The sequence below is a fragment of the Ambystoma mexicanum genome, chromosome 2q, assembly GCF_040938575.1.
Source record: "Ambystoma mexicanum isolate Mex_15411 chromosome 2q, UKY_AmexF1_1, whole genome shotgun sequence".
Lineage (NCBI taxonomy): Eukaryota > Metazoa > Chordata > Amphibia > Caudata > Ambystomatidae > Ambystoma > Ambystoma mexicanum.
The window spans coordinates 684199887-684225789 of record NC_090924.1 but is presented as its reverse complement, the minus strand read 5'-3'; the positions used below and the strand labels follow the sequence as shown (position 1 = coordinate 684225789).

General features: G+C 45.8%; 1 protein-coding gene across 1 annotated transcript in view; it reads left to right on the top strand.

The window, feature by feature from the left end:
* The window catches only part of LOC138569679 (hemoglobin larval subunit alpha-like), a 47639-nt gene that overhangs the window by 11260 nt on the left and 10476 nt on the right, over positions 1-25903 (top strand). Inside the window, exon 2 of the mRNA XM_069647867.1 lies at positions 21312-21516. Coding sequence (XP_069503968.1) covers positions 21312-21516 — 205 coding nt within the window. The remainder of the gene's footprint in view (positions 1-21311; positions 21517-25903) is intronic.

Genomic DNA, 25903 nt, shown 5'->3' with positions numbered 1-25903 from the left:
AAAGAACTACTCCTAATGCGTAGGATGAGGCATCGGCCTCCACTATGAACGGGTATTCTAAGTTGGGATGTTGTAATACGGGTGCAGAGGTAAACGCCATTTTCAGCATCTCAAAGGCTTCTTGCTGAACGGACGACCAGACAAAAGGGTTTTGAGGGCTAGTGAGTTTAGTGAGGGGGGCTGTAATGAATGAGAAACCAGAAATAAACCGCCTGTAGAAATTTGCAAAGCCAAGAAATGATTGGAGAGCCTTCTCGGTAGTCGGAACAGGCCAGTGAAGAACTGCATGGACCTTGGACTCGTTCATGGACAGACCCCCAGGCGTAATGTGAAAACCCAAGAAGTATACTTCATTGACATGGAACAGGCATTTTTCTGGCTTTGCATAGAGGGTGTGTGTCTTAAGCCGTTGGAGCACCTCATGGACATGCGTCACGTGTTCCTGAAGGACTGGGGAGAAAACCAGAATGTCGTCCAAATTGACGATTACATAAGTGTCAACAATGTCACGGAAGATGTCATTCATAAACCACTGGAAGGTAGCAGGGGCATTGCACAGACCGAACGCATGACTAAGTATTCATACAATCCATGTTGTGAGCAAAACGTGGTCTTCCACTCATCGCCTTACCGAACTCGAGTAGAGGGTTGATGAGGGGTATGGGTTAGCGGTTCTTGATGGTTATGAGGTTAAGCCATCTGTAATCAATACAAGGGCGGAGGTCACCCTCCCTCTTCGGGACAAAAAAGATAGGACTGGCAGCAGGCGACCTGGAAGGTCGAATGTGACCCAAGCGGAGGGAGGTTTGCGGGTACTCCTTCAGGGCCTGATCTTTGGAGGGGGACAATGAGTAGATCCGACCACAAGGTACATTTGTCCGAGGAACAAGGTCGATGGGGCAATAATATGGCCTGTGAGGCGGAAGGTGTTCTGCACAACCCTTATCGAACACTTCTGAGAAGTCCTGATACTCAATGGAGATTCTGGAAGCAATGGCACCCACAACGTGCTGGGGAGTATCGATATCCATGGTTTGGGGATCGTTCAGCGTTATCTCGGCTAAGGCACCCAACGCCTGGGAGGGTGACTCAATGCTGTCGGGATGGGTGAGACAATTGCCTTGGCAATGGGCGGATTCAAAGAATATGTGACCCAAAGACGAGTCTATGACAGGATTATGAACACGTAACCAGGGTATTCCTAAAATAAGACCGAATTGAGGCGTGGTGATTAGGTCAAAGGAGATGGTTTCCCTGGGAGTATCCTGGATGACCAAGGTCAGGGGTGCCATTTGCTGCTTGATGGGTCCTGAAATCAATGATGTACCATCAACTGCTTGTACAGGTTCTGGGCGTTTCTTATTCTGCAATGGCAGGTTCAGAGAAGCAGCCAGTGAGTTGTCGATATAGTTGCCCGTGGCACCTGAGTCGACCACTAATTGCACTTGGTGCTTGGTATCATCGGTGGGCAGTAATAGGGCCTGATTTGACATGAGTTTCGTGGATCCTAAGCGAGGTGCTGCTGCTAGGGGGTTCGTGTACAGGTCTGTCCGTGCCCCTAGTTCTAAGGACGAGCCTTTGGAAAACCTGATGGTTTGGGTTTAGGGCGTCTGGGGCATTCTTTGACGAAATGTCTGTTCAGGCCACAGTAGAAACATGTGTTAGATGATCTCCGACATTCTCTTTCTGTGGCGGTGATTGGACTACAGATACCCCCGATTTGAATAGGTTCCCCAGTGGCGTCAGTAGAGGGGGAAAAAGACCGGGAAGTGGCTTGTCCGGACTCGGCTTTCCGTTCTGTCCGCCGTGCATCAACTTGCAGTGCTAAATCCACCAGCTTGAGATACTGAATGGGCAAAGCTGGGATCACGGCCAGAGCGTCTATCATGGTATCATTTAACCCTCTATAAAAGACCACAGCTTTTATGTTTTCTGGCCAGGCTGTTTCAACAGACAACTGATTGAAGCATGTGATATACTCGATCAGCGTGGTTTTACCTTGGGTTACATCAAGCAGCTCGAGATCGTGTGACTGTGCCTTGTGTCGTGTATTGAACACTGTGGTCATCTCGGCCACTAAAAGGTCGAAGTCATACAATACAGGACTGTTGCCCTCTAGCAAGGGATTGGCCCAGGTTGCTGCTATTCCACCTAGATGAGAAAGGGTAAATGCTGCTTTGGTAGTGGAGTCAGGGAATGCTTGAGGGCGGCATAGGAAGTGCAATTTGCACTGATTCAAAAAAGTACAGAACTTCCGGGGGTCACCCTGAAACTTTTCGGGGGAAGCCAATGGGCACATAAACTGGGGCCTGTGGCGTGCTGCCACTAGAAGTGCTAGATTGTGCAGGTGGATCCCCGAACTCTGGGCCTGCGGCCAGGGCATGGCGCTCACTCTGTATGGTGTCTAATCGCTGATGGATGGCAGCGGTGGCAGCCGCCATATCGGCCTGTAGCACCATGATGGCCTGGACTAAAGCGGCCACTGGGTTCCCGGCGGAGGTATCCATAATCAGGCGGAAATGGCTTCTCGGTGTGTCAAGACTTGAGGCCCACATTGATTAGGTATAGCTCTGTCCCCAAGCACCAAACAGATAGATAGGATCAACTCGCTGTTTAGTTATTGGGGCCACAGGTGGCAGGAACAAGAACACCGGGTCCCCTGGTGGCGGCAATTGAAAAAGCAGGCTAAACAATTGCAACAGCAGGACACAAGGCACTATGTAACCAGTGAAATGTGTAACAAAGAAACACCTACCAGTTGGGGAGCTGAGGAAAGGCAGGAGGAAGGAAGTGTAACAGAATTCCTGCTTACAGGGTTCCCCCCAGGAAGGTGTTGGATGTCCCCTGAGTAAGGTGTGTGCAGAAGCAGTAGGAGCCAGTGAAGGCGTATCAAGGCAGCAGCAGAGACTTACTGGGTAGCCCCTGAGTGGAGGGTGAAGGCGAGGTACAGCCTTCACAGAGATGGAAAGTCCAGCGTAGTTCCAGAAAGGCAGATCCATGAATAGTCCAGAAACGTAATCCGAGGTCAAAGAACACCAGACTGACAAGATGCGAGGCGTCGTCCCAGGGAAAATGAAAAAGCAATCCAAACTGGTAGCCGAGGTTGGAGCAGTACAGAAGAGGCAGTCCCAACAATCCAAAAGCCGGGAGCCGAGGTCGGAGCAGTTCAAGAAAGCAGTCCGGAGGTCATCGTAACAAAAGGGTGAGACAAAAAGGAAATACAAAAACAGGATGCCGAGGTCCAAAAGCCAAGAGCCAACAAACAAGGTTGAGAAGACAAAATGCCTCACGCTGGGAAAACAACAGCTGAGATGCGCTGTGTGACGTGTACGGCATCCGTTTATACCTTTGCCATGGTTCCTGGGTCACGTGAGCGAGACTGCCATATCACGTGACACACACGGGGCCGCCATGCTGTGCGGACCAAGAAGTTTGCCGGGCGTGAGCTAAGCCGCCATGGCAACTGCCATGTAAACGCGGCCGATGCCGCCCTGAGTACCGCATCCTGTATGGTGCACAGAATCGTGTCAGCGGAATGATACGGCCACAAGCTGGCTTTGCATTCCTCTGCTGCTGCAGTGTTTGTGCAGTGACCCTGCGAGAGGATGTGTCTCGGGTTGGTGGGTGTGAGATAGGGGATCGCAGGGTGGGTTAATGCATGACATAATTGGCATTATACTACCCCTGGTTTGAACCACGTCCAGAAGCAGAGGTAGCAAAGTTCCATCTGGTGTGGTGCAAATTTTCTGGTACAGCAGTGTACAGCGTGATTTTAATTTGGACCCAATAGGTGTTAAATTGAGTTCCAGATATAGATAGTCGGCAGGGACCTAATGTGGTAGGCAGAGTATTTTTCTGAAACATTTTCCTTCAAGCTTATCTAAGCCTTCTGAATATCCCAAACATTCTGACTGCATCTATGCCCACATCTCAGCCCCATACAACATTATCAAGACCACTTTTGCTGTGTAGATTTGTAGTACGTTTTTTAGAGAGAAGCCACCACAGTTTCCTGACAGATTATTTAACTGCAGAGTTGGATAGTTCTCCATCAAGGTCTGAGAGATACAGATTAAATAATATGGGGGTGAAGCAGAATCCTTGTTTTAGCCCCTTGTTTGTATCCAACCATCTTGTCATCCTACCTGACTGATCAATCCGGACCTTAACTTGTGTATGGTCATGCAGGAGTATGACCATTTTGAGTAGCCCTGGTAGGATATCCCAGGCTGTCAACTTGGCCCACAGTCTAGGTCTGTCCACAGTGTCCAACGCCACACTGAAATCAATGAATGCGGCGTACACCAGCGTGTTACGTATGGACCAGGATTGTTGTATGACCATGACCATGAAAGAAAGCAATTAGAGCTATGAAGTCCTCTTTTTTAGGGGGCTGTGTGGCAGAGGACTACTGCAAACATATATATAGAAAGAATGCCACAAAAACAGCTACCCGCCTACACACATACTAGGTGTGTCTAGTTGATACCCACCACATATCATTCAACGATCATTGAAAAGGGCACGTAATACCAACAGAGACCAATGTTTGGAAAAATGATGCAGAGTACAAGAGGACAAAATCACATGAGTTTCCACTTTTTCCCCAATTAGTAATGACCTCCGCCGCTGTATTTTGAAGAACTGGCCCTTGATCCAAACTGAAGATTTTGCTTTGCAAAAACCGCATTTCGCGTTTAAGCTTATGCCCAATTTACGCGACAAATTGGTACACACCTATAAAGTGTTGAAAACACCTCTTGCTCCGCAACAGACAACACTTTGGCATCTGCCACCAGTGAGTGGTCATTTTAAATGCGGAAATTGTTCAGTCTGTCGTCTGACAAAGAATGTGAAAACTGTCAACGTAAAAGGCTTAATTTGGCACTTAAAAGGCTTTACTAATTGCAATACACCATGGGCAATTTATGCCATTACATGCCCATATGGGCTAATATATATTGGCAAGACAAAGAGACCCATAAAGCAGAGAATCTGCGAACACCGCTGATGTGTCAAAAACCTAGTGCCTGACAAACCACTAGTAGCCCACTTTGCCAAAGCAAAACACACTGCTGAAGACATTGAATGGTTTATCATTCAAACAGTGCCAGCTCATCCCCGAGGAGGGGATCGAGATCGTAAACTGAGACAGCTCGAGCAGAAATGGATCTATAATCTGAACACTGTCCGAGCTGGTCTTAATATTGGAATTGAATGGAGCCTGTTTTTGCATAAATAAGCCACTAACGACCTCCTATATGCCATCACACTCTAGTTCCTTGCTGCTTTAGTTCATCACACTGTCCAAATATGAAAGGACAGGCGGGATACACACAAAAAAGATGCAGGTTTAAAAACATGCAAATTTGGTCATTATATGTCCAGCACCAAAAATGCACACTTGGCACTGGTTTGGAAGCTACTGCTTCCTTAATGATTTTCCCAGCTAGACTAAAATTCTGCCACATTATCGCAAATAGGTGACTCAATTTTTCATCTGAGCAAAAATGCTTTTTTTACCATGTAGGCTCAACTACCCCTCCAGTACGTATGCCCACACATTGGCAAATTACAATAAACTACAGATGGCAATAAGGTTTCTTTTTGTGCCTTGAATAAGCTATCTCTGTTGGCCGCGTCCGCTCATTTCAGACGCAGACGCATCGAGTTAGGCTGTCATTAAAGTCTTTTCTGCATGCTAGGCCTTCTTTTTTCGGTCGCGCCTGCCATTTTTTATCTCAAGATGGCGGACGCATTTAACCAGACCGTTTGTACAGCGCGGGTTTAGTTTCCCTATACGCGAGTGTGAGAACATCCGGCAGCCACTGGATGAGATCCCCACGAAGAAATAACAGCGTTGGAGCCTGAGAGTCATTATTAACAATACTTCACGAAGGTAATTGCATGAGATACCGCGCCCGTGAAATACTCACAGACAGGCCTTTCTGATAATTACTGGCCGCTAAATCTTAGCATTTATATTGACAGATCGGGCGAGCATCACATCTTGGCACCATTGGACAAGACACGCGCAAATACGCTTGCGGCTTGCTGAAGCTAATAAAAGCACACTTCTCTTTTCCTGAAAGGTACTTATTCATTTAAAAATAGCATGGACCAAATGTTTTTCACATGATCGTTTTATTCAGTCCAGAACAACAGATGTGTTACTTTAGGTAACATACATCTCGGCTTAAACTAAGATGTTCCCTTTGTCTTTTTTTTAAAAAAAGTAGACAGAGATCCCCTCTGGGGGCTTTCATATGACTAACAGAGATGTCACAGATGAATGATTACATTTTTATATACAATGAACAAAGTCAAAAGGAATTGAAAACATATACTTTTAAAGTTCACTCATCATTCAAAAATTATTTTCTAGCTCTAATAATTGTGAAAATTCACAGTCTGGACAACTGAATTTCGTCCATATTCATACCTAACTTGAGGCGACACACGTCAACCAAGTAATTGAAAGGTTAGTGGAAACTGTTGCATGTGCACACCAACAGAGACACTACACTCTAATTGGGTTCTTTTATCATGTTACCAACACAGCTTTTTCGTTTTGGTTTTTAGATTGCCATATGTGAAGGGCATCAACCAATGAACTACCTTTGACATCCAATTTCGGGTATTTTCATACAAAGTCTTGAAGACGGGTCCAGCACACATCTTATAGCATCTTTAAACTGGCTACAGAGTGTTTTTCCTTGTTTAATAAACATTGCTAGGACCCAGAAACACACTTCTCGTTGTCGACAGAGTCAAGGACAAGATAATTGTCACTTTAGGTCTCATGAAATAACAAGATGTTCACCTCACACCCTTACTAACCCACAACATCACCATCATACGATGATTGTGTTAAGCTCAAAGAAATTGTTTTTGGTTGAAAATATTGACTTTCACTATATGTTTTTTATGTGATGTTATGTATAAACAAAATTCATTTTTTGTCTCTGTTTTTAATATAAATCTTATTGAGTGTTTTGTATTCATAAATTAAAAGATGTATATCTCTATTGTTTCTGTCGTTATCAATTAACCGACATGAAAGGTAGCACTTTTTGCAACTAGACACACCTAGTACGTGTGTAGGCGGGTAGCTGTTTTTGTGGCATTCTCTCTATATATATGACCATGGCCAAGCTGTTTGTTGATGGTAGTGTCACAAGCCTTCCGGAACCCTGTCTGGTTCAACGGAATGATGTTCTTATTCAGGGTCCAGTCCTCCAACTCGTCTAGAATGATGCGAGCAAAGATTCCTGCCGGAATATCCAGCATTACAAGCATCTAGTAGTTCTTGGGGTCTTCAGGTCTCCCTTTTTGTGGATCGGCATGATGATACTATATTGCCAGGAATCCGGTATGGTCTGAGTCGTTTCAATCCACATGAACAGCCAGTGTAAAGTTTCTGCCCACCTGCCTGGATCCTTCTTCAAAAGAGAGCTACAGGCTTCATCTGGGCCAGGTGCTTGCGAGCTCTTGGAAGTTCTGATAATTCCTTCAACATCAGGGATACTTTTAGTGTAATGCCAGACTGCACTCTGTATATTCTGCGGCATTACTTATGGGGCGTTACAAAGGCCAGAACTCACTGGGCACCCCATTGAAGTCTCGGTCTTGTGCAGATTTGCCATTGACTGTTTTCCAGAATAGCAAAGGGTCATTTGTTTTACAAACGCACACAAGAGTACATCATTTATTGCAGTTCTTTTCAATTTTGTGGTTTTTAATGCGTTTCCCATAGCGTTTTTTCTCCTCCTTCACTGTCCCCATGTGTGCTTGGGAATCTAACTCTCGATGGGCAATTGAACAAAGCGCGAGATGCAGCAGCGTCTTCCTCGGATGTATTTCGGGATCATAGCTGCGTAAATGAGCCTTAGAGTGGATCTTACCCAGTCTGTGGCAGGCTCTTTGGCGACCCATTGAGCAGGCTTTAATTTGTTCCATACAGGCCTCGAAATAGGAGATGGCACTTCTTTCTGGAGTGCTCATATCAATAGGTTTTATGTCTCCCCAAATGGCAAAGCATATTCCCAATGAGGACGGGGCTTTGATAACAGCTTTCTTGTTGTTATCATGCCATGAGACCTTATTAAGGGAATTATTCATGGAGAGTGCACCAAGTACTATCCAATCATCCAAGTTCAGGCAGTGTTTCAATGTGATGAAAAGTGTGAAGTGGTCACTCTCGGCCCAGTTCCCAACAGGGTCGGATTGGCCCGTGGCCTGGCCAAAAACGTCCCTGGGGAGTGGGGGCTGGTTTCTGGCCATGCCTGCGCCGGTTTGGAAGAAAACAAATAGAAAAAATAAATATTTTTTTTTCACATTTTTTTTTTCTTCAAAAAGCCTTTCATCCTTCTTAGGTCGATAAATGAGTACCAACACAGGTTGGGTGATATTGCATGCATATTTGTTCTATAAAAATAGCTTAAGCGTAAGTGCTATACAATAACATATCATTTGGCCTTGGACGTCTGCTTGGATTCACAGTAATTTAGTGTACTTAGGAACAATGCTATTTGATGCCACGTCCTGTTTTGCCAAGGGGTGAAAGGTCGTGTTTCATTGCTTCCCGGGATGTCACTTTGGGGTGGGGTTCTATCATCAACTGATGTCTACGGAAACAACAGCCTGCAGGCTCGGATGCATGGCTGGTATAGCTTTGCTCCCTGCCACACATAGGAGCATGCAGGCTTCTGTTCAAGACTAGTGTTGCAGAGCACTATTGTTCTAGTGAAGGAAGCTACTATGGAGGAGGGGTGAGAGGGTTCTCTGCTATTTGCTAGATGTGGTACATCTGGTGGATTGGAGATATGTTGTATTATGGGCTGAACAGAGGTAGGTTAAGTGGATTTCTTTCAATTCTTGATGATATCAAGACAGTCAGAATGGAGTGGAGTTGGACTGATCAGGTGGCCAGTGTCTAATTGAAGGGTGTTGGGGTGTAGAAACCCAAAAGCACATCGACATTCAAGTTGAAGACGAATCTCTTTGGGTAGAAAATCAATTCCTAATTTGCTTTGCTGAGGGTTCCGCCTGTATCTGTAAATTCCCTCAAGCAGTGGAGTTATTCCCTGTCCTGCCTACCAGCTCTTCACACACGTTTTCGTGGACTGTACAGGCTATGTTGGATGGTCTGTCATTCAGGACTTTTCTAGACAAATGAAAAAACATGAAGGTGCAGGTGGTGAAATGTGGGATGTATGCAGTGAATTCCTCAAAATACAAGTTCAAAAATGAATTCAACAATGTTTTGCCTGAGATCTGTGAGGAACGTCGCTTTGCCAGATCAATGAAGCCTGGTCAGAATGCCAGTGTCCGATGCCACAAGCATATGACAGACCTATGAGAGGCTTGGCTTGTGTAGCAGCCTTCAGATGAAACCTGTCAGAGGTATGTTCTATCCCTGCAAGCCAAACAACTCCTGGGCTCCTACTGGACATTTGTGTTGTGACCCCAACATCAACCTCGACTGCTCTCGCTTACACGGCACAGTTGTGTGACTTTTCATACAATGCTGCGCTTCCTGTTTCTACATAGGGCACCTGCCTGTTTCCAGGTTTTGAGTGCACTTAGTGGCAGGTGTACCGCAGAGTCAATCAATTAACTTTTAGCAGCTGTAATTTGAAAATGACGTAAGGCCTACCTGGGTTAGTGGGCTTATGCCCTTATCATGACAGTGGCTGAATTCAAAGCACAGAGCTTAACCTGCCTCTGTTCAGACATACACTACTCTAACTGATGGCCTACCTCAGGTTTCTGCGCCCTAGACCACCATGTAATAGATGTGTCCCTGCTATGGGGGCAGGCTGGGTAGCTGGTTCAGCCATCGTACCCAAAGAAACCAGTTAGTGACAACTAGAATGCTTATTGGTGAAATGGAGACTGGCCCATTGACACTTCATCACTCAATATTTCTCAAAGGTCAATGGTGGAAATGGATTTCTTTCCAAGCATCCCCTGCCTGGTAAAGGCCCTCTACATTTGTTCCAAATCTTATTTATTTATTGGAGTTTTACAAGGCACCAACGTTCAGCACAGTTGCTTCCTAGGCCCTCCATTTCAAAAGAGAAGGGTGATTGGGAAAGACTGAATGTAAAATGCGTTGGAACCATTCAGATGAATTAAATGCAACATAAACATACCTAGGAGAAAAGCACATAAAATAAATGCAAAGGGCAAGCGAGGGAAAGCAGTGCAAACAACAAAATAGGCCAAGGAAGGAACTGAACCAGAAGGGTACGCTCGAGGGGATACCCTAAGTGCAAGAGTGATCGTGAAGGCATACATGCCACCCAAGGTACAGTCAACTGCATGGATCACAGTTCCGACTCAATGGAGTGGAACATGGAGCCTCAAGCAGGGTCAGTAATCACGGCGGGTTGTGTAGATCAATTAGACAGCGACAGGGAGATCCTTCCAGAGAGAGGTGCCAGCAGAGTCTAAAGTTTTGCATCTCTTCCCAACTTCTCTTTCCTGAAGGTTGCTTTCCCAGCCAACAAGGATCTGACCAATCTCAGAGGACTACAAGGTAGCAATTTCTTAAAATTATGCCTGAGAAAAAGAGTCCTGTAATCAAATCCATTGTCCATCCCACTGTCTTAATATTCTAAGATAAATGTTATATAGTTTAATTTAAAAGTATAATCGGACAAGACTGCAGCCATCTCTGCTTGTACATGCTCTTGTGGCTGTCCATGAAGGATAAGCAACGTAGCGCCACTGTGCCTCCCCACCATGCTAAGCAGGCCCACCTGCCTCTTAGCAGGGCTATCCCCCACTATGCCCCCCCTCTTCCCCAGGGTCCAAGACATAGATACAATGGTTACATTATTCATAATAATCACACAGACAATTTGTATAGAATTTGGGAACACAAGATCACATTTATTGGAGTCATACACAATTTGGGGAGCAGTCCTAGCCACTTAGTTAAACAATCTCCTTAGACTTCTAAGGTGGCCCTTTAGGGTTTTACCCAGGCTTTTCCGGTTTTGCAGAGTAGCAGACGTCCGCCTCTGGTTATCAACTGCCAAGCCGTCATTTCCTGTGACCACTGAACCTCGCTGACGAGGAGTCTCAACTGTCCATAAGGGACTCAGGGACCGTCGTCTGAATTTGTCTCGAGTGCAGCCATCGGGAACTGCCTACGGACAAAACGGCAGCGTCAAACTCCTCCCTGGCTAGGACCACCCTGTAACTACGCCTGTGACAGAAAAAGAAAAGTTAGCACGCATCACACACCTTTATAAACAAAACATACTTGTTATCTTACACCCTTCGAAATCCACTGAAAAGAAAAATGTATCAACTTCTCAAATTTCATAAAAATGACAGAATCCCTTCAACCTACTCGAAGAATACCAGCAATTTGCTCATCCTACCTTACCAAGGAGAGAGGGAGTGAAGAACAGGGCCCAATGCCCTCTCTGGGCTTCTGACACCTCTGGACCGGGGAGGAAAGGTTGGACACCAAGCAGGGAGGCAGGCAGAGACTCAGGCTGAATTTCAAAGACATCCTTTAATACTTCTTCAGGATACCAGGAATCAAACAACAGACTGCAGGAAAACCACCAGCAGCCCTGAACTCTCTTTTAACATTAGTTCCTTATATACTGTTTTACAGCTGAGGTCATTTTACTTTATTAGGCAATACACACTGATTGGCTCTTTACAATTAAAGACAAACCCTTCCTATACCGGGGTTGGTTGGCCTGACTGTCAATAAGTAGGCCTACCAGACATAACTGGGCAGGCCTCACTTGATTGGCACCTGACCTTTTAGCTTGTGTGTGATTCAGTCAAAAACTCATTATAAATCCTTTGATGTCTGGAAAGAAACAGCCTTTGGCAGGCCACCAAGGCCATTTTGGGAGGTTATACCATGCTTTCTTGCCAAAAGAATCTAAATATAAGCTTCAGCTGTAGTGACCAGCCTATGCACCAAACATACTTGTTGCTAATTTAACATCTATTCTGTCTACCTTGGTACTTTCCAGACTGTAACTAGCCTCCTTCAGCCCATCAATGTCAGACTTGCTGCCAAGAAGTCCTAAATATAGACACAGACCTGTCTGTCTTTAGTGCACTTTCAATTAACTGCTATTAGAGAATTATTTAATTATTTCAGCATGATTTTGCAGTATTCAACCATTTTCTCTCCATTGGCAGCCATTTCAGAATCTGCCTGACCTTGTCTCAGTCAAATGGCTGACCAATCTGTTTTTAATCAGAACTCATTTTCTGCTTGGTTTTAAGCCTAGATTTTCGATATTTATGTTAAATGTGTGCTACCAGAGATGCCCTTTGCTGCGTAAGGCATTCTGACCCTAATAAAATGTATGTCGCCCTTCAAAGTGCTTTTTGGCCTACAAGGCACATTTCTGATTTTTGCAACACTAAAACTATTGGGCAGCCCGACAAGCTATCTGCATTCAGTTTGAGGGGGGCAAGTCTAACACCTTCTCTACAGGAGGATGGGACTTCAGGCTGTGGGGCTCCAACAAAGTGAAAGAGCCCCACAGCCCCCCGCCTTATGACTTCTTCCTAGAGCCCAAGCCGGATCTGGCTGGGCCAAGGGACACACTTCCACCTCATCTGAAGCAAGGCAGGTGCTAGATACCCCTGGGGGGGGCAGAGGAGCAGGCCACTATGCAGGTTGTCCCTTTAGTGCCCACTCTGGGGGCTGGCCAGCCCTTTTCTGGGTGAGCAGAGCAAGTCCATACCTTAGTACGTATTGGAAATCATCCTTTTTAATCACCAGTAATACTGCTCTCACTTTTCTCTGATCAACTAGAAAAGATGTACCTGAACAGTAGAGCTTGTCTATCTGCCTGAAATATCACGGCAATAAGAAAAGTATATATTGCTTGCGCCAGAGCACTGTAATTACAGCTGTCACTTTGACGCAACTAACTGGATTGATCTCGCCAAGATTGGCCCCTTTAGGTTTTCGTCTGAGACTCAGAGATAAGACGCAGCCGTCTTCATCCATCAGATTCGTTTTCTGAGTCATTTTAAAAACTTAGTTTCTGCTGCTCGTCATTTCATCATAACGCAATCCGGGCATTCATGTGTTCAACAATAAAAATGTCAAGGTATTACCAACATATGCCCTGATGTTCAACTCAAAAGGCGGCCATACCACGATGTGGCCAGGTACTCACACTTGATTCCACTTATTAGCATTATATGCCCCAGTATCATCACCAAATGCCAGGTGCTGACAAAATATGCCCACTAACAACATATGCCAGGTGTTCATATCATACAGCCAGGTACTCCCACCATATGCACAAATGCACTCCTAAACACACAACACACTTAAATATATACCCTTCACGCATAAATACATGCAATCTCACATCTGCAAGCAGGTATATTTCACACGTGCACACACACACACACACACAGATATAAACTCACACATGTGTAAACAAATATCCACACTTGCACTCTTAGGCACTTATGGACATGCACACCCAAGCCCATATATACCCAAACAGACACACACATAGACACACACCCACCACTATTCATTTGCACACGCATACGTGCACAAGAACACACGCATAATCCCTGACACATGCACAGGCTTGCTCAAGGTCACAATACCATCTACTGACAGATTCAGCTTCAGTGATTCTAATCAGGAAGCAACCTCAGCAGCAGCAAGATCTAGAAATAACTAGCCCTCACGCAGATCCAAATACTAACGCGCACACTCTAACACTCATGCACTCTCAATCACACAAACACTCACATAAGGGCTTACATTCCCATATATTCCCCCTTTCCCCATTGCCCTTCCCCATTCCCATTTTTGCCCCATAGGGCATAATGGGAATGGGGAAGGCGCTAATTACGGTACCGCAAATTGCGGTACCGTAATTAGCACCCTGGTGCCTTTGCGGGTTGGATTTTTAACGCCTGCAAAAAGCAGGCGTTAAAATCCCCAACCCGCAAAGGGACCTCGTAGTAAGGTGGTAAGGATTTACCGGTACCGGTAAAATACCGGTACCGGTAAACCCTTACCGCCTACCGTGTAATGAGGCCCAATGACTCCACACAAAAACACATGCTCCAGGAGGAAAGTTCAGAAGGCAACTTTGCAGACTGAAGTAAAAATATAGCTAGTACAGTCATTGTCACACAACACATGCTGAGCAGAGCATTAAAAACAATGGACTGCATGAAGTGCACATACTCTTACATTGTAAAATAAGTACTGGGAGTGGCTGACCTTGGTATGTGGCCATGGGAGGTCCCGTAGAGCAGTAAATAGCAGCTCTGATTGCACCTAGCCCTTTTTTTCGGTTCCCGTGGTATCATGGAGAAAAAGAGTAGTTCATGTGTATGCATACATGGTCATCCCTGTCCTGTCTCTAATTTGTGTCCATGATATTTTTGTTTATGGCCGGTCTACAAATTGTGTCCATGGTCTCTATCCATGCACCAGGGGTTCAAATGTACAGGCAATCTTCAGTTGCTATCATCGCAATGCCCTTGATATCATCGATAAACCATGTTGCCCTTTGTCATCACTCGTCCCTCTTTATCAATTATTGTTGTCAATGATCTGTACATGGACAACAGTGCATCCATGTTCTCTCCATGTAACCAGTGTACGAGGAAAGGCAATCAGAGCGGTCCATTGTCAAACGTGCTCAGCCTCAAGACTGTTCATATGTTCAGTGTCATTTGACCATGGTTTTTTTATGAACCATGGACATGCTTCTTTGATTTTGCTCATCTATTTACTTTGGGGGTAATTGTGAAGTCTTAAGGGGTCTTCATGTTTGCGGGGAAAAAGTGTATTTCTATCAACAATAAAATACTAGTTACTGTTTTTCAGCAACCTTCCAAAGGAGCCCCCAACTCTGAACCCCCACTCTTCTAAAATTCAAATTAATTTAAGTGCAACCCCAAGGATTCCCCTTTCCCTCTACCCGCAAATGTCTATTCAATAAAAAAAAATGGCATTAGCATAACCAGCGTGAAATGTAAGCAGGTGACATACATTGTATGCATTGCAGGGCCGACTGGGGTCCTCTTCCACCAGGATAGCGAACTGCAAGCTCTGTTTCCCACAGCTGAGCCTATTGCATACCCACAATCCTTTGCACGATTACAGAAAGTTATATTTTCCTTTCAACATATCTAAGAAGAGTTCACAGTGCACATATTCATGTTTATTTACATCTAATACTGTTAAAATATGTTCGCTACACACTCCATAAAGCCATCCTGATATTCTTAGGGTCCTTGGAAGGTGCGCACCTCCACTTTGCAAGCACTACATCTGAGATGCCACAAAAGGTCTGTTTTTCATGGTTCTATATGGAGTCAGCTTCCCCAGTGGTAGATTGTCTGGATGGAGCACTCTGGAATTGTCATCAAGCAAATGGAACAGGGGATTGGCTGCTTCTACCAGCAGTGCTTCCTGGAACTGTGTTTTATGCGGGTAACTGTCACTGACCGTGGCCATTCACGGCTCTACATGGTTTTAATATTAAACAACAAATTGTTGACAATCAAAAGTAAAAAGAAAAAAGGTAAACAAACATGCCAAGATATTCAAAGATCCTTGCCCATGTCTATGCACACTCTTTAGGATCCTGGACAGCCATGTATGGCCATGAGCAATTTGCTATCCATGGTTGTCAGTAGTAAATCATGGAGAGGCCATGAACTTGGACCATGGTTGTGCATGGTAAAACCAGGGTTTGTCCATGAACTTTAAAACAGAGCATCCAGTGCTGAACGTACAGCATCATGTCTGCTCATTTCCCACCACCCAGCAGCTGTGCCACTTTGCTTTTAAACAGAAAATAGTGCTGCAGGTCTTTCCAGTACATTCAACTACGCTTCCTAGCCTGCTTTGTCAGTGAACTGCACAGTATTGGTTCCTTCTGCGCTGTGCACCCTGTACCAGCACCCGGCAGCGAAACCCAGCTCAGAGCGCCCTGTCAGTAATATACTGACTATACCTGCTTTACGCACCCTGTACTGATCTGGGAAGCTAACAGAGCAGGGCAGTGGGAAATTCGCCCATTTCATTTCCCCATGGGGTAGCCCTATGGGTGCCTGCCCGGTAATACCCAGCTGGCCCTGCCCCTTAGTGGAACAAGGGAATCTGGTCACCATCCCATACACACTGGGTGTTGGCTATTGTGGCTGCACTGCCCTGTTCTGACTTCCTTTCCCTCTGATACCCTCACCCAGTCACATGACCAGGACTCGGTCATCATGAGAGCAGCACGTACATCTGGGTGGTTGTGTTCTTCCAGCACTTCTTCATCAGCCAGCTCCCTGGAGCTTTGGTCTCCCAAAATGGCTTCTCCCTCGCCTCTCCTTCTCTGAAACCCACTCTTTCATCTACTCCTTTTTTAAATATTTCCTGTCGAGGCTTCTCTGTATCGGCCATACTCACATTGAAGGGCGGGTGTGAGAAGTAACAGGGTTTGGCCATCAGATGCAGCCCTTCCATGTGCTCAAGGGTGTCCACCCGCCAGGCAGGGCCATAAGGCAGGCCTTCATCATCATTCTCTTCTGGCATCTTCCGCCCAGCCACTCTCAGACAACCGAGAGGCCGCTGACACGCAAGCTGGTGAATGTCAACTGGGTAAGCCATAGTCCAAATCACAGACAACCCATGCATGCTCTTCCAGGGCCAGGACGGATGCCTGTTCGGTGGAATACTCTGGTGAGTCCACAGGAGCCAGCTGCTGCTGCTGCGGAGAATCACGAGAGAGCAGTAGGCAGCTTGTTCATGTTGCAGACAGCGAGGATGTACGCGAGACCCAAAGGAGGACCCACCTATCTGCCGCTTCCTGTGCTTGATGAAGCTATTAAACCATTCCCGGTGTCCACTGATTGCTCATAGGCTTCCACCCGCTACTAGTCATCAATGGGGATGAACTCATTGGAACCTCTTCTGACTTGATTCTTGGTTGGACCGTAACACAGAGCACAGGGCCTGTATAGGCTCTCTATCATCAATGCATGCAACATTCAACTCTCCCACTCAGAAACACAAGATTCAATACACCAGTGAGCTATATTACAATGCAAGGGACCAATCAAAATCTTTCATTGATCAGAAAAAGCCATGTTTACGTTGCTGAATATTCATTAGAGCTGCAAGAGCAAAGACTCTCTCTTGCCGGACACAAAATGTTCTACTCGACTGCTCAACACCATGATTGGGAAAACACTTGACCTGGCATTAATCACGTCTCCAGCCATCAAATGTCTTCCCCCTACCTGTGGACAGGACAGTATGTGCGGCCATATCCATACTACCCCACCACACACACAACCATAACCCATGGACACAGTTGAAGGCTACCTCGCCTTGGCCTTGGCGTCCGAGTCCTTGGAGAATGTGAACTCACTGAAGCGGACCCTCATTGGGACAACCAACACCCAGGCACCTCTGAAACCTAAACTCCAATAACATACGCCTGCCACGCTTTAGTGTACACAGGAACTCAATGACAAAAAATGTTCCACCCACAGACAAGAACGTTCTGGAGAAAGTCCCAACAATAAGAAGACCTCATTACCTTAAGAACCTTTCATTCAGCACTCAACACACTCATCACCACAGCTGAAGCAAACTGCTAAGCAACAACCATCATGGAACTTCCAACAAGAACAGAGAGATCATCCAAGCCATGACACACTCCATCTACTCACTGCCAGATCCTGCAATACCGCAATGCACAGAGAGATGCAACAACATCAGCAACCTCTACACAGACAAGATCAACAAACATAGTGGCAGCTTCAAACACACCACAGATGTCCTGCCCATACCAGCATGCCACCTATCAAAATGGACAGAATTCAGGACAATTATGGCAGAAGATCTAACCAACACTTTTACAGCTGTGACACCCATAGCTGCAAAGACACCATCCTTCCGTCCTTCATTGTGAAGCACTTGCACTACTTCTCAGCATCATCAATGCATCCCTCATGCAAGACACCTTCCCAGATGCACTAAAAAAAGGGCCATATCCTTCCTTCACTAAAAAAACTCCCACTCAAGCTGGACTACCTGGCCACCTACCACACCCTCATTTATCTCCCCTTGCTTGGCAAAGTGATGGGGGAGACCATTACACTCCAGGGGCACAATCCTCTACAGGACTACCAGTCGGGATTCCGGCTACACTGCAGCAGAGACCGCCACCATCCAAGTTATCGTTGATGGTCTGTAGATCCCTGGCAATTGGGAACTAAACATATTCATCCTACTCGACCTCTCTGTTGCCTCTGATACAGTTGAACATGAATCCCTACTCAACATTCTCAGGACATGCATGGCTTTTGATGGAACTGTCCTGCAATGTCATGCCTCCTACCGTCTCATCCATATGGGCCCCAACAGATCCAAGTGCTTCCTAGTAACCTGCAGAGTTACAAAAGGTTCCATAATGTTCCTTGTAATCATCAACCTTCACCTGAGCCTCTGGGGGGGGGCTCCTTGCCAACACCAACAACAAGATACACCAAGACGACATGCAACATTACCTAATGGTCAATTGCACCACTGACATCCATCGACTCAAGGATTGTCTGTCTCTCATCCAATCATGGATGTCAAGCAACTACCTGAAAGTCAGTGTGACAAAGAACATATTCATTCTCCCAGGAAACCCTACCAATCATACTAAATCCAGAATTGACAGATGGACATGAATCTTGATGGAATCATGCCTCATTTCTTACCCAGAGCAAAATCTCTCAGCATTTCCATCAACTGTGACCTTTTATGCAAAACAAATATTGCCACAAAGATCAGAAAAGCATGGTTCCAGTGTGTGCTCCTTTGCAGATCCAAGCCTTTTCATCGTACCCCAGAGCTTTAGAGCAGTTGCTTAAGCCCTAGACATCTCCTACCTGTGTGGAGGAAACACCCTCTTTAGTGGAGTCCTACATGCTACCTTGGGCCATCTGAAACACATCCAGCAAGATGCAGCACGTCTCATCACAGGACTGAGAAGATCTGAACACATCCCCCCTTCTCAAGCTGCAGCACAGGCTACCCCTTCATGAACGCATCATTTTCAAGAGAGCCTGGATCACCAACAAAAGCAGTGATAACTAAAACACTGGGTGGGCAGGAATCTCACCGTCCAGGGTGACCAATGCACCACCAGAAGCCACAACATCAATGGACTGGAAGCAAAGAACCGCAAGATGAAGAAATAGGAAACATGCATTGTCCTGCTACGTACCCTACCTTTGAAACAAGTTAAAGACGCAGAGAAAATTGCCCCATCCCGCCCTTGTTTGAGGAAGTTCCAGAAGACCCTACTCATCAAAGAACATCTCCCAAATCTCTGATCACTCTGACCCCCCAAATTATTTCTCCCCCCCCTCCAGAGATACCCCATTGAAGACACCCTACAACCCACATGTAGCCTCCTTCCTGCGGGTGTACCCTGTGTTGCTTCCCAACGAGGTTTGCGCTTTATGAATGCCATCCATCCATCCATCCGGAAGTGGTAATATTATTGCTGGTTTGGTTATTGTGGTGGTGCTCTTTTCACTGGATACCTAAATAACATAATTATAGTCAGTGGTCGAAGTGAGCGGGAGCGGTCGGGGGCGGGGCTCCTCTACTTTTTTAAATTACCTTTTACAGCTCCTATACTTTTATTTTAAAAAGAAATCGTCCGGAATGGTTTCGTTTTAAAATGAAAGTGTAGGAAGAAGTTGAAACTTGCACTTTCAGTGCACTGCACTGAACGTTCCCTTAAACAGCAGGTTCAAGTGTCTGGGTGTGTGTATTTTGTGTGGGAGGGGCGTGGTGATGGGGTTTGTGGGGAGTGGGAGCTGGCCAGCAGGGAACTTTGTTCCACTACTTCTTTTCATACACTTCGACCACTGATTATAGTTTTCACTGCTTGTATTGTTCAAAGGTCCTTGTCATGGTGAGCCTCCAATGCATGGAGCATTATTGGAAGCTGGTTCGGGGTCCATGTATTTTGATATATGTCTTCATATCCATCCCAGTCACGCATGAAACAGATATGGTTTTATAGAGTGCACCGGTTTTACTATTGACACAGCGCGCTGTAAAATATACATAGCTAGAAGCGTCCCCCATGGAGGAGGTTGATTGACTGAACCAAACGCAACATGGAACCCCACAATGCAAGACACAGGTTTTGGGGATCCCCATCTGCGCATACCCACATGAGGTCATGCTGGCATGTGTGCACCCACATGTGGTACTGTCATGGCACTGCATAATTAGTTGCCGCCTACTTGCCCAGTTTACTTCTTGCCCAAGATACATTTAGTAGACAGTTTGTTTAATAATGATAAGCAGTGGTAGACGGAAACATGGTGCCTGAGGCCACATTTGTGAATAGCCACTCTCATGGCCTCCTCCCAAGAGGGCGTTGCATTATATATTTCCAGAGAGATAAATCTTCCAAAAAGAGGGGGCAGGACCTAAACCCACCAAGACACATCCAATTTCAGGAATCGCAATACAATCATGTCGGGCCCGGTGCAGAGGAACGTTTGGACAAGTGAAAACAGGTACTATCACTCATCTAGCAGAAAAAGGGGGCACTGATGTACTGGCCTCCAGGTCACCTGAACCTTTCTCAGTGCCCACACACATTGGATCTTGCGCATAGTTACTCGTCACCTGTTGTCATCAGATAGGCCAGCCGTGGCTGTGTGTTAATGGTAATCAATGCTTCCTGATTATGAGAGGCAGCCATTTTGTTTGTCTTTCTGTTGGATGACTGAATACATGTCCACTGAGCCAGCTTGCTTAATCTTCATTCCTTGTCGTTGGGTTGACTTTTATACCAGGTTTGGTGACTTTGCAGGTGCCACAATGGGTGCTGCCAGCGACATTGCTGCCGCCCAGCAGGCTGGTTTCCTGGAGCCCATGTTGGTCAGCTAAAAGCTTTTTAAAATCAGCCTGTCGTTTTTTTAAAATTTTTTTTTGCACACGGCTCCTCGTCCAGATTATTTCTTCTGGGTTGAACTTGGAAAGGCGAAGAAGAGTAGTGCTTTTGCTAAAGAAGGTCTCATCGCTGCAATTGTAACCCTAATCATGAGGGTTTCTGGGGTCACTGACAGGTGTCTAGTTTATATGGAATGATACTTTACAGTATCCCTAAAACTTCAAAACAAGTGATCTTAAAAGTGCATATCTAGCAGAATAAGCTCTCGCTGTTGTATGTCCACTTCTGAAACCATGCATCCAGTTACTTTATCCAGTTTATTGGCGTTATTTCTAAAGTACGAACCCATTTTTTCAGGATGTTTTCGAGCTACCCTCAGTGCAGGACCTACTTCGCCCATCTTGATGTCAGCCCGGGTTCTGCTGATCTGCAGGTGCACGGGGCCAAGATACTGGGCGCCATCGGAGAAGCCGCCAAACATCTGGATGACTTTGACCAAGCCCTCTGGAAACTCAGTGACCTGCACGCCTACAACCTCAGAGTGGACCCAGGAAACTTCAAGGTAAGAGCCACATGCAATATGGGGTTCGCCAAAGAAATGACCGCTTTCGCCCAGGATCTGGGATACAAAACAGCAGTTCTAGTTCGCGGCCTTGGGCCTTATCAGCAGAGGCACATCTGCACATCTAGAACCACTGCCTGCAGGTCACTAGGGTGCCAAAATGGCGGATTGCCAAGGGGGAAGTACAGTCCTGCGAGCACCAGGCCAGGTTTCCCTTTATTAATGCGGTGTGATTCAGTGACTCACATTGCATCCACAAAATGCTGCATATCTCTAGCTTGCAGGAGCGCGTTATGTTTTTATATGGAATTATGCATTGAAGCATAGACAGGCATCTTTGCTGTTATATACATTCTGCAGGGTTGCTATACCTCAAGCAACAGCAGTAGGGGAAAGCAATGTGTTAGCCGCATGGCCTCTTTAATAATGCCTGCTTGGCGTTCTAGAACAGGGGTCCCCAAGGCTGACTCTTGAAAAGCCCGCTCCACGCCATGTTTTCAGAGTAACCACAATTTTCATGGCGAGTCAATATAATTCAATTCAGTTTGTTTAGAGGTCCAAAAAACAGGGAGTGGATTTAATCTCTTGCGGACCGGGCTTTGAGGCCTCTGATCTAGAATTTGGAGGAGAGTTAAGAAATATAGAATTATTAAATATTGTTTTTATTTAGGCCCAGGGAGCCCACTCACTTCTAAACAAGATACATAAGGGTAATACGGATCACTTACAGCTGTGCCATCCTAAAACACATCCTATTAGGTCAACCAGATGTTCTCGTTTTGCCGGACTGTCATGGGATTTGATTCGCTGCTCTGACTTCCAAACATTTTCATTGCGTCATTGCGACTATGATGGAAATGAGCTCTAAAACAAGGCCGAAAGAAGAGACGTGGTAGATCAGCACTGCCCTCTTGAGGCCAAGTGTCCAAGTACTACTGCAAAATGAAGCTGTAAAAATGCAGCAAGGTTAGGCACGCGATCTGCGCGTTTCAATGAGCGCCCTCTTGAATTTAAAAGTCCACATCCCGGAACACTGTCAAACATTTGGAGAAATGTGTATACGTTGTTTTTCAGAACGCCCTCCTACACAGAAACACGCAGATCATGCCAGCTGGGCATTTAGCAACCCAGAGTGATTTTGATAAAACGCTGGAATTATGAGTTCCGCGCGTGAAACTAAAACGATGTTTTGCTTTTAGTGCATCAGCAAAAATGCAAAAGATATTTGTCTCTGGCTTACACAGCTCAATGTTGAGATCCATTTGTAAGGAATCATTTTGTTCAGAAAGAAACTCATTGTTGAGTGGGGTATGTGTCTGGGTTCAGATGTAGCGCGCTGCGCATGCTAGGATACTGGCAATGTAGGCTGCCAAGGCTCCTTGCTAATGTCACTACTCCTGTCTTTGCCAAGGTACTGTAGAGGGAGACGTGCACATAATTGCGTAGAAACGCCTTTGTCTGAGTCATTGTATTCTGCAGTAATACAATTTGCATATAGCCTTTCGTGACGGATTGTGCAAGCTTCTAGGCGCTCTAAAATACTATTAACAATGCAATGATACTCATTGCAGCCCTTATTTCATATGTGGTTGCTGTCATTGTAACCCTTACATGTGTCCGGACAGGCATTTTAATGTAGATTTGATTTACTTAAGAACAGTCCCGGGAGGATAGCTCAGCGGCAAAGTGTACGCCTTGGAAGCAAAACGACACGTAGCAACACAAGTTCGAACGCGCGATAAATACGCAACTAAAACAACCAAAAAAAATCCTGTAACAGCGCCTCGAAGCCCGACGGTTGCGTGAGCGCTTTAAAAATACAAATGAATAAAATAAAAACAGGTATATCAAGAGGGTATACAACTCAGCCTTCCAGCACCCCTCTCCCGGAGCCACCAGGGTTGCAACATGCAAATCTGGTCTCGAGACGGCACCGCGGGACCTGCTGCACGAGGCATGTGATGACAACACATGCTTGCTTTTTCACACTATGTAACGTACTGGGTCCTATGCCGTCAAATGCCGAAACATATGTCCAATGTATCAAATGTTTGTATACTTGAGATATAGATAACAATACTTATAAGTTTCATCAACGTAATAAAACAGTGAACAACTACTAAGTAAACTAAGATTAAACATATGATGCAAGGAGCATACAGTGTTACACCGAACAATAATTTGATTGAAGAATGTTTGAGTAATACCAAGAAGGAGAATAAGGTAATATGGTGAGCAATACTTTGAACCAAGAATGCTTGAGTAATGCCAATAATATAACGCGTCAAGTTTGCTGTAGTATACATTTGCATTCCGGTAACTAACACATTCCTTCTGCCTACACCCTCTTGTACAGATGCCGTGAAGTAAGCTGAGCACATATTTCTGCAAATTCTGTGGACTCCTGTGCTCCTGTGCAGGTTGTACTCCCGCGCCCCTTGCACCCTTGCCCCCACCACCAGGCAAATCAGCTTCACCAGACTCCACCCCAGGAAGGCCTCGCACATCCACCCTGTCTTTGCAAACGCGGCCACTCAAGGGGCCTTCTCCCATTGGCCAGGCTGCCTTCCTCCTCCTCCATCACGGTCCTTTGCTCATCAATACCTACCACACATGATCCTGTTCAAACTGCGCCTCTTACCGTTCTCCAGTATGACCCAACTGCAGGCAACCTGAACAACCTTCATAGGAGGCAATTACCATGGCAACCCCTTCACTTTATGTTGGGGATCCCTCACTTGAACATGATCTCTGACACGTGCCTCTCCATCCTTTGCACCCAGCTTAGCATCATGGCACCATTTGTATTTTAGCGGGTGGTTCCTCACCCTTTCCCTCACATCACAGTTCTGGTCGCGAGTGACCAATGCCAGACATAGTTTATTTTGCAATGTCCTACCACGCTCGGACACTCCTTTTGACATATGCGGTGTATGTCTGTATACCAGGGGAGCAGACTTCTCAATTTCCTGCCGGGGGGGAGGGGGGGGGGGGGGGGGTTGGGTGTGCAAATACAGGAAGTGACATCACTGGCAGTTATGTAGTCGCCAACTTGGTGCAACGGTATGCGGGGGGGAGGGGGAATGGAGGCACGCGCAGCGCAGAACAGTGGAAATATTGGCTAGGATGTACTGCATATATTAAAGTCAAGTAAGAAGCAGATTTAAGCCTTCGAGTTGCATTCCAGTAGGCCATCACTGCCCCTACTCCACCCCTCTATAATCATCCAGATTGTAGCAGCCCTCAAAAGGCAGAGAAACACAACTAGGATGGGAGAACGAAATGCCGTCCCATCCTGAGTGTGTCAAACGTCAGAGCAAAGACTGTGTGTGTGCCTCCTACCTTGGAGCACAATCTCACTAATTTGGTGCAAATCTCACAAGTGTGAGCATGGAAATCCCCTGTGTGTTGTGGGCTGCAGACCCCGGATCACATGCTCACTTCTTCAGTGTGAAACTCTGGCCAAGGCTCTTTGGGCAAGCATTCAGGATGGGTCTCACACCTATAAACAGTGTGATATATTGAATGGGCACCTCACTCGTTCGAGCATAGTATCAACCGTTGCTGGTAATCTCACAACTGAATGTACAGTTTCACTCTTGGTCATCTCAGTGACCCCATGTATATTAATGGAGTCAGTCTCCCATCTGGGAAGACAATTATATTTCTGTTAAAACACTCTGAATTGTCACTCCAGTTTTCTCGATCTATAGATCCATACCATATTCATTCATTGTGTGTGCAGGGGTGATAACTTGTGTTTGAGAGAGCTCATTCTTTCATTCAGGAGAGATAAATGGGTAACAACCCCCTGTATGTGGGATCAGGCTCATTTTGCCCCATGGCCCCTCCAGAAGGAGTGAGCAGGTTTTAAGACTCTGCTGATTCTGCTATCCGACAGTCTCGAGCCTTCTATCCCTTGCCCCATCACGGCTCCCAACATCATGAGCGGCATCTTATGGACAGCTGGCAGCTCCGGACATGCCTGTTGCCAATTGAATGTAGACAGATCTACTATTTAGACACTGGGAGAGAGCCATGAATCCACATTGGTGGTGAAGAAGCACTCAACATACAGAACACAATGGAATAGTGTTGCAGTCCTGCTGAGAAATGACAATTTTGAGCATGTGAGCAGTAGGCTGGATCAGTGCTGCCCCATAAAAGGTGTAGAAGCCTCTGTGAGAAGGGCAGTACTGTCCCAACGGTGTGAAGTGTTGTATTTTCACATCAACTATGCTTAAGAACTTTGGGTTATTGAATAGTGCTGCTACATTCTGAGTAATTCCATCCCTTTAAATATATGAGCTCTTGTATAACCATGACAGTGTTGAGTTATTCTGATGATGACAGACTTGCTTAATAGTTCTGGTTCTGTATCATTAAA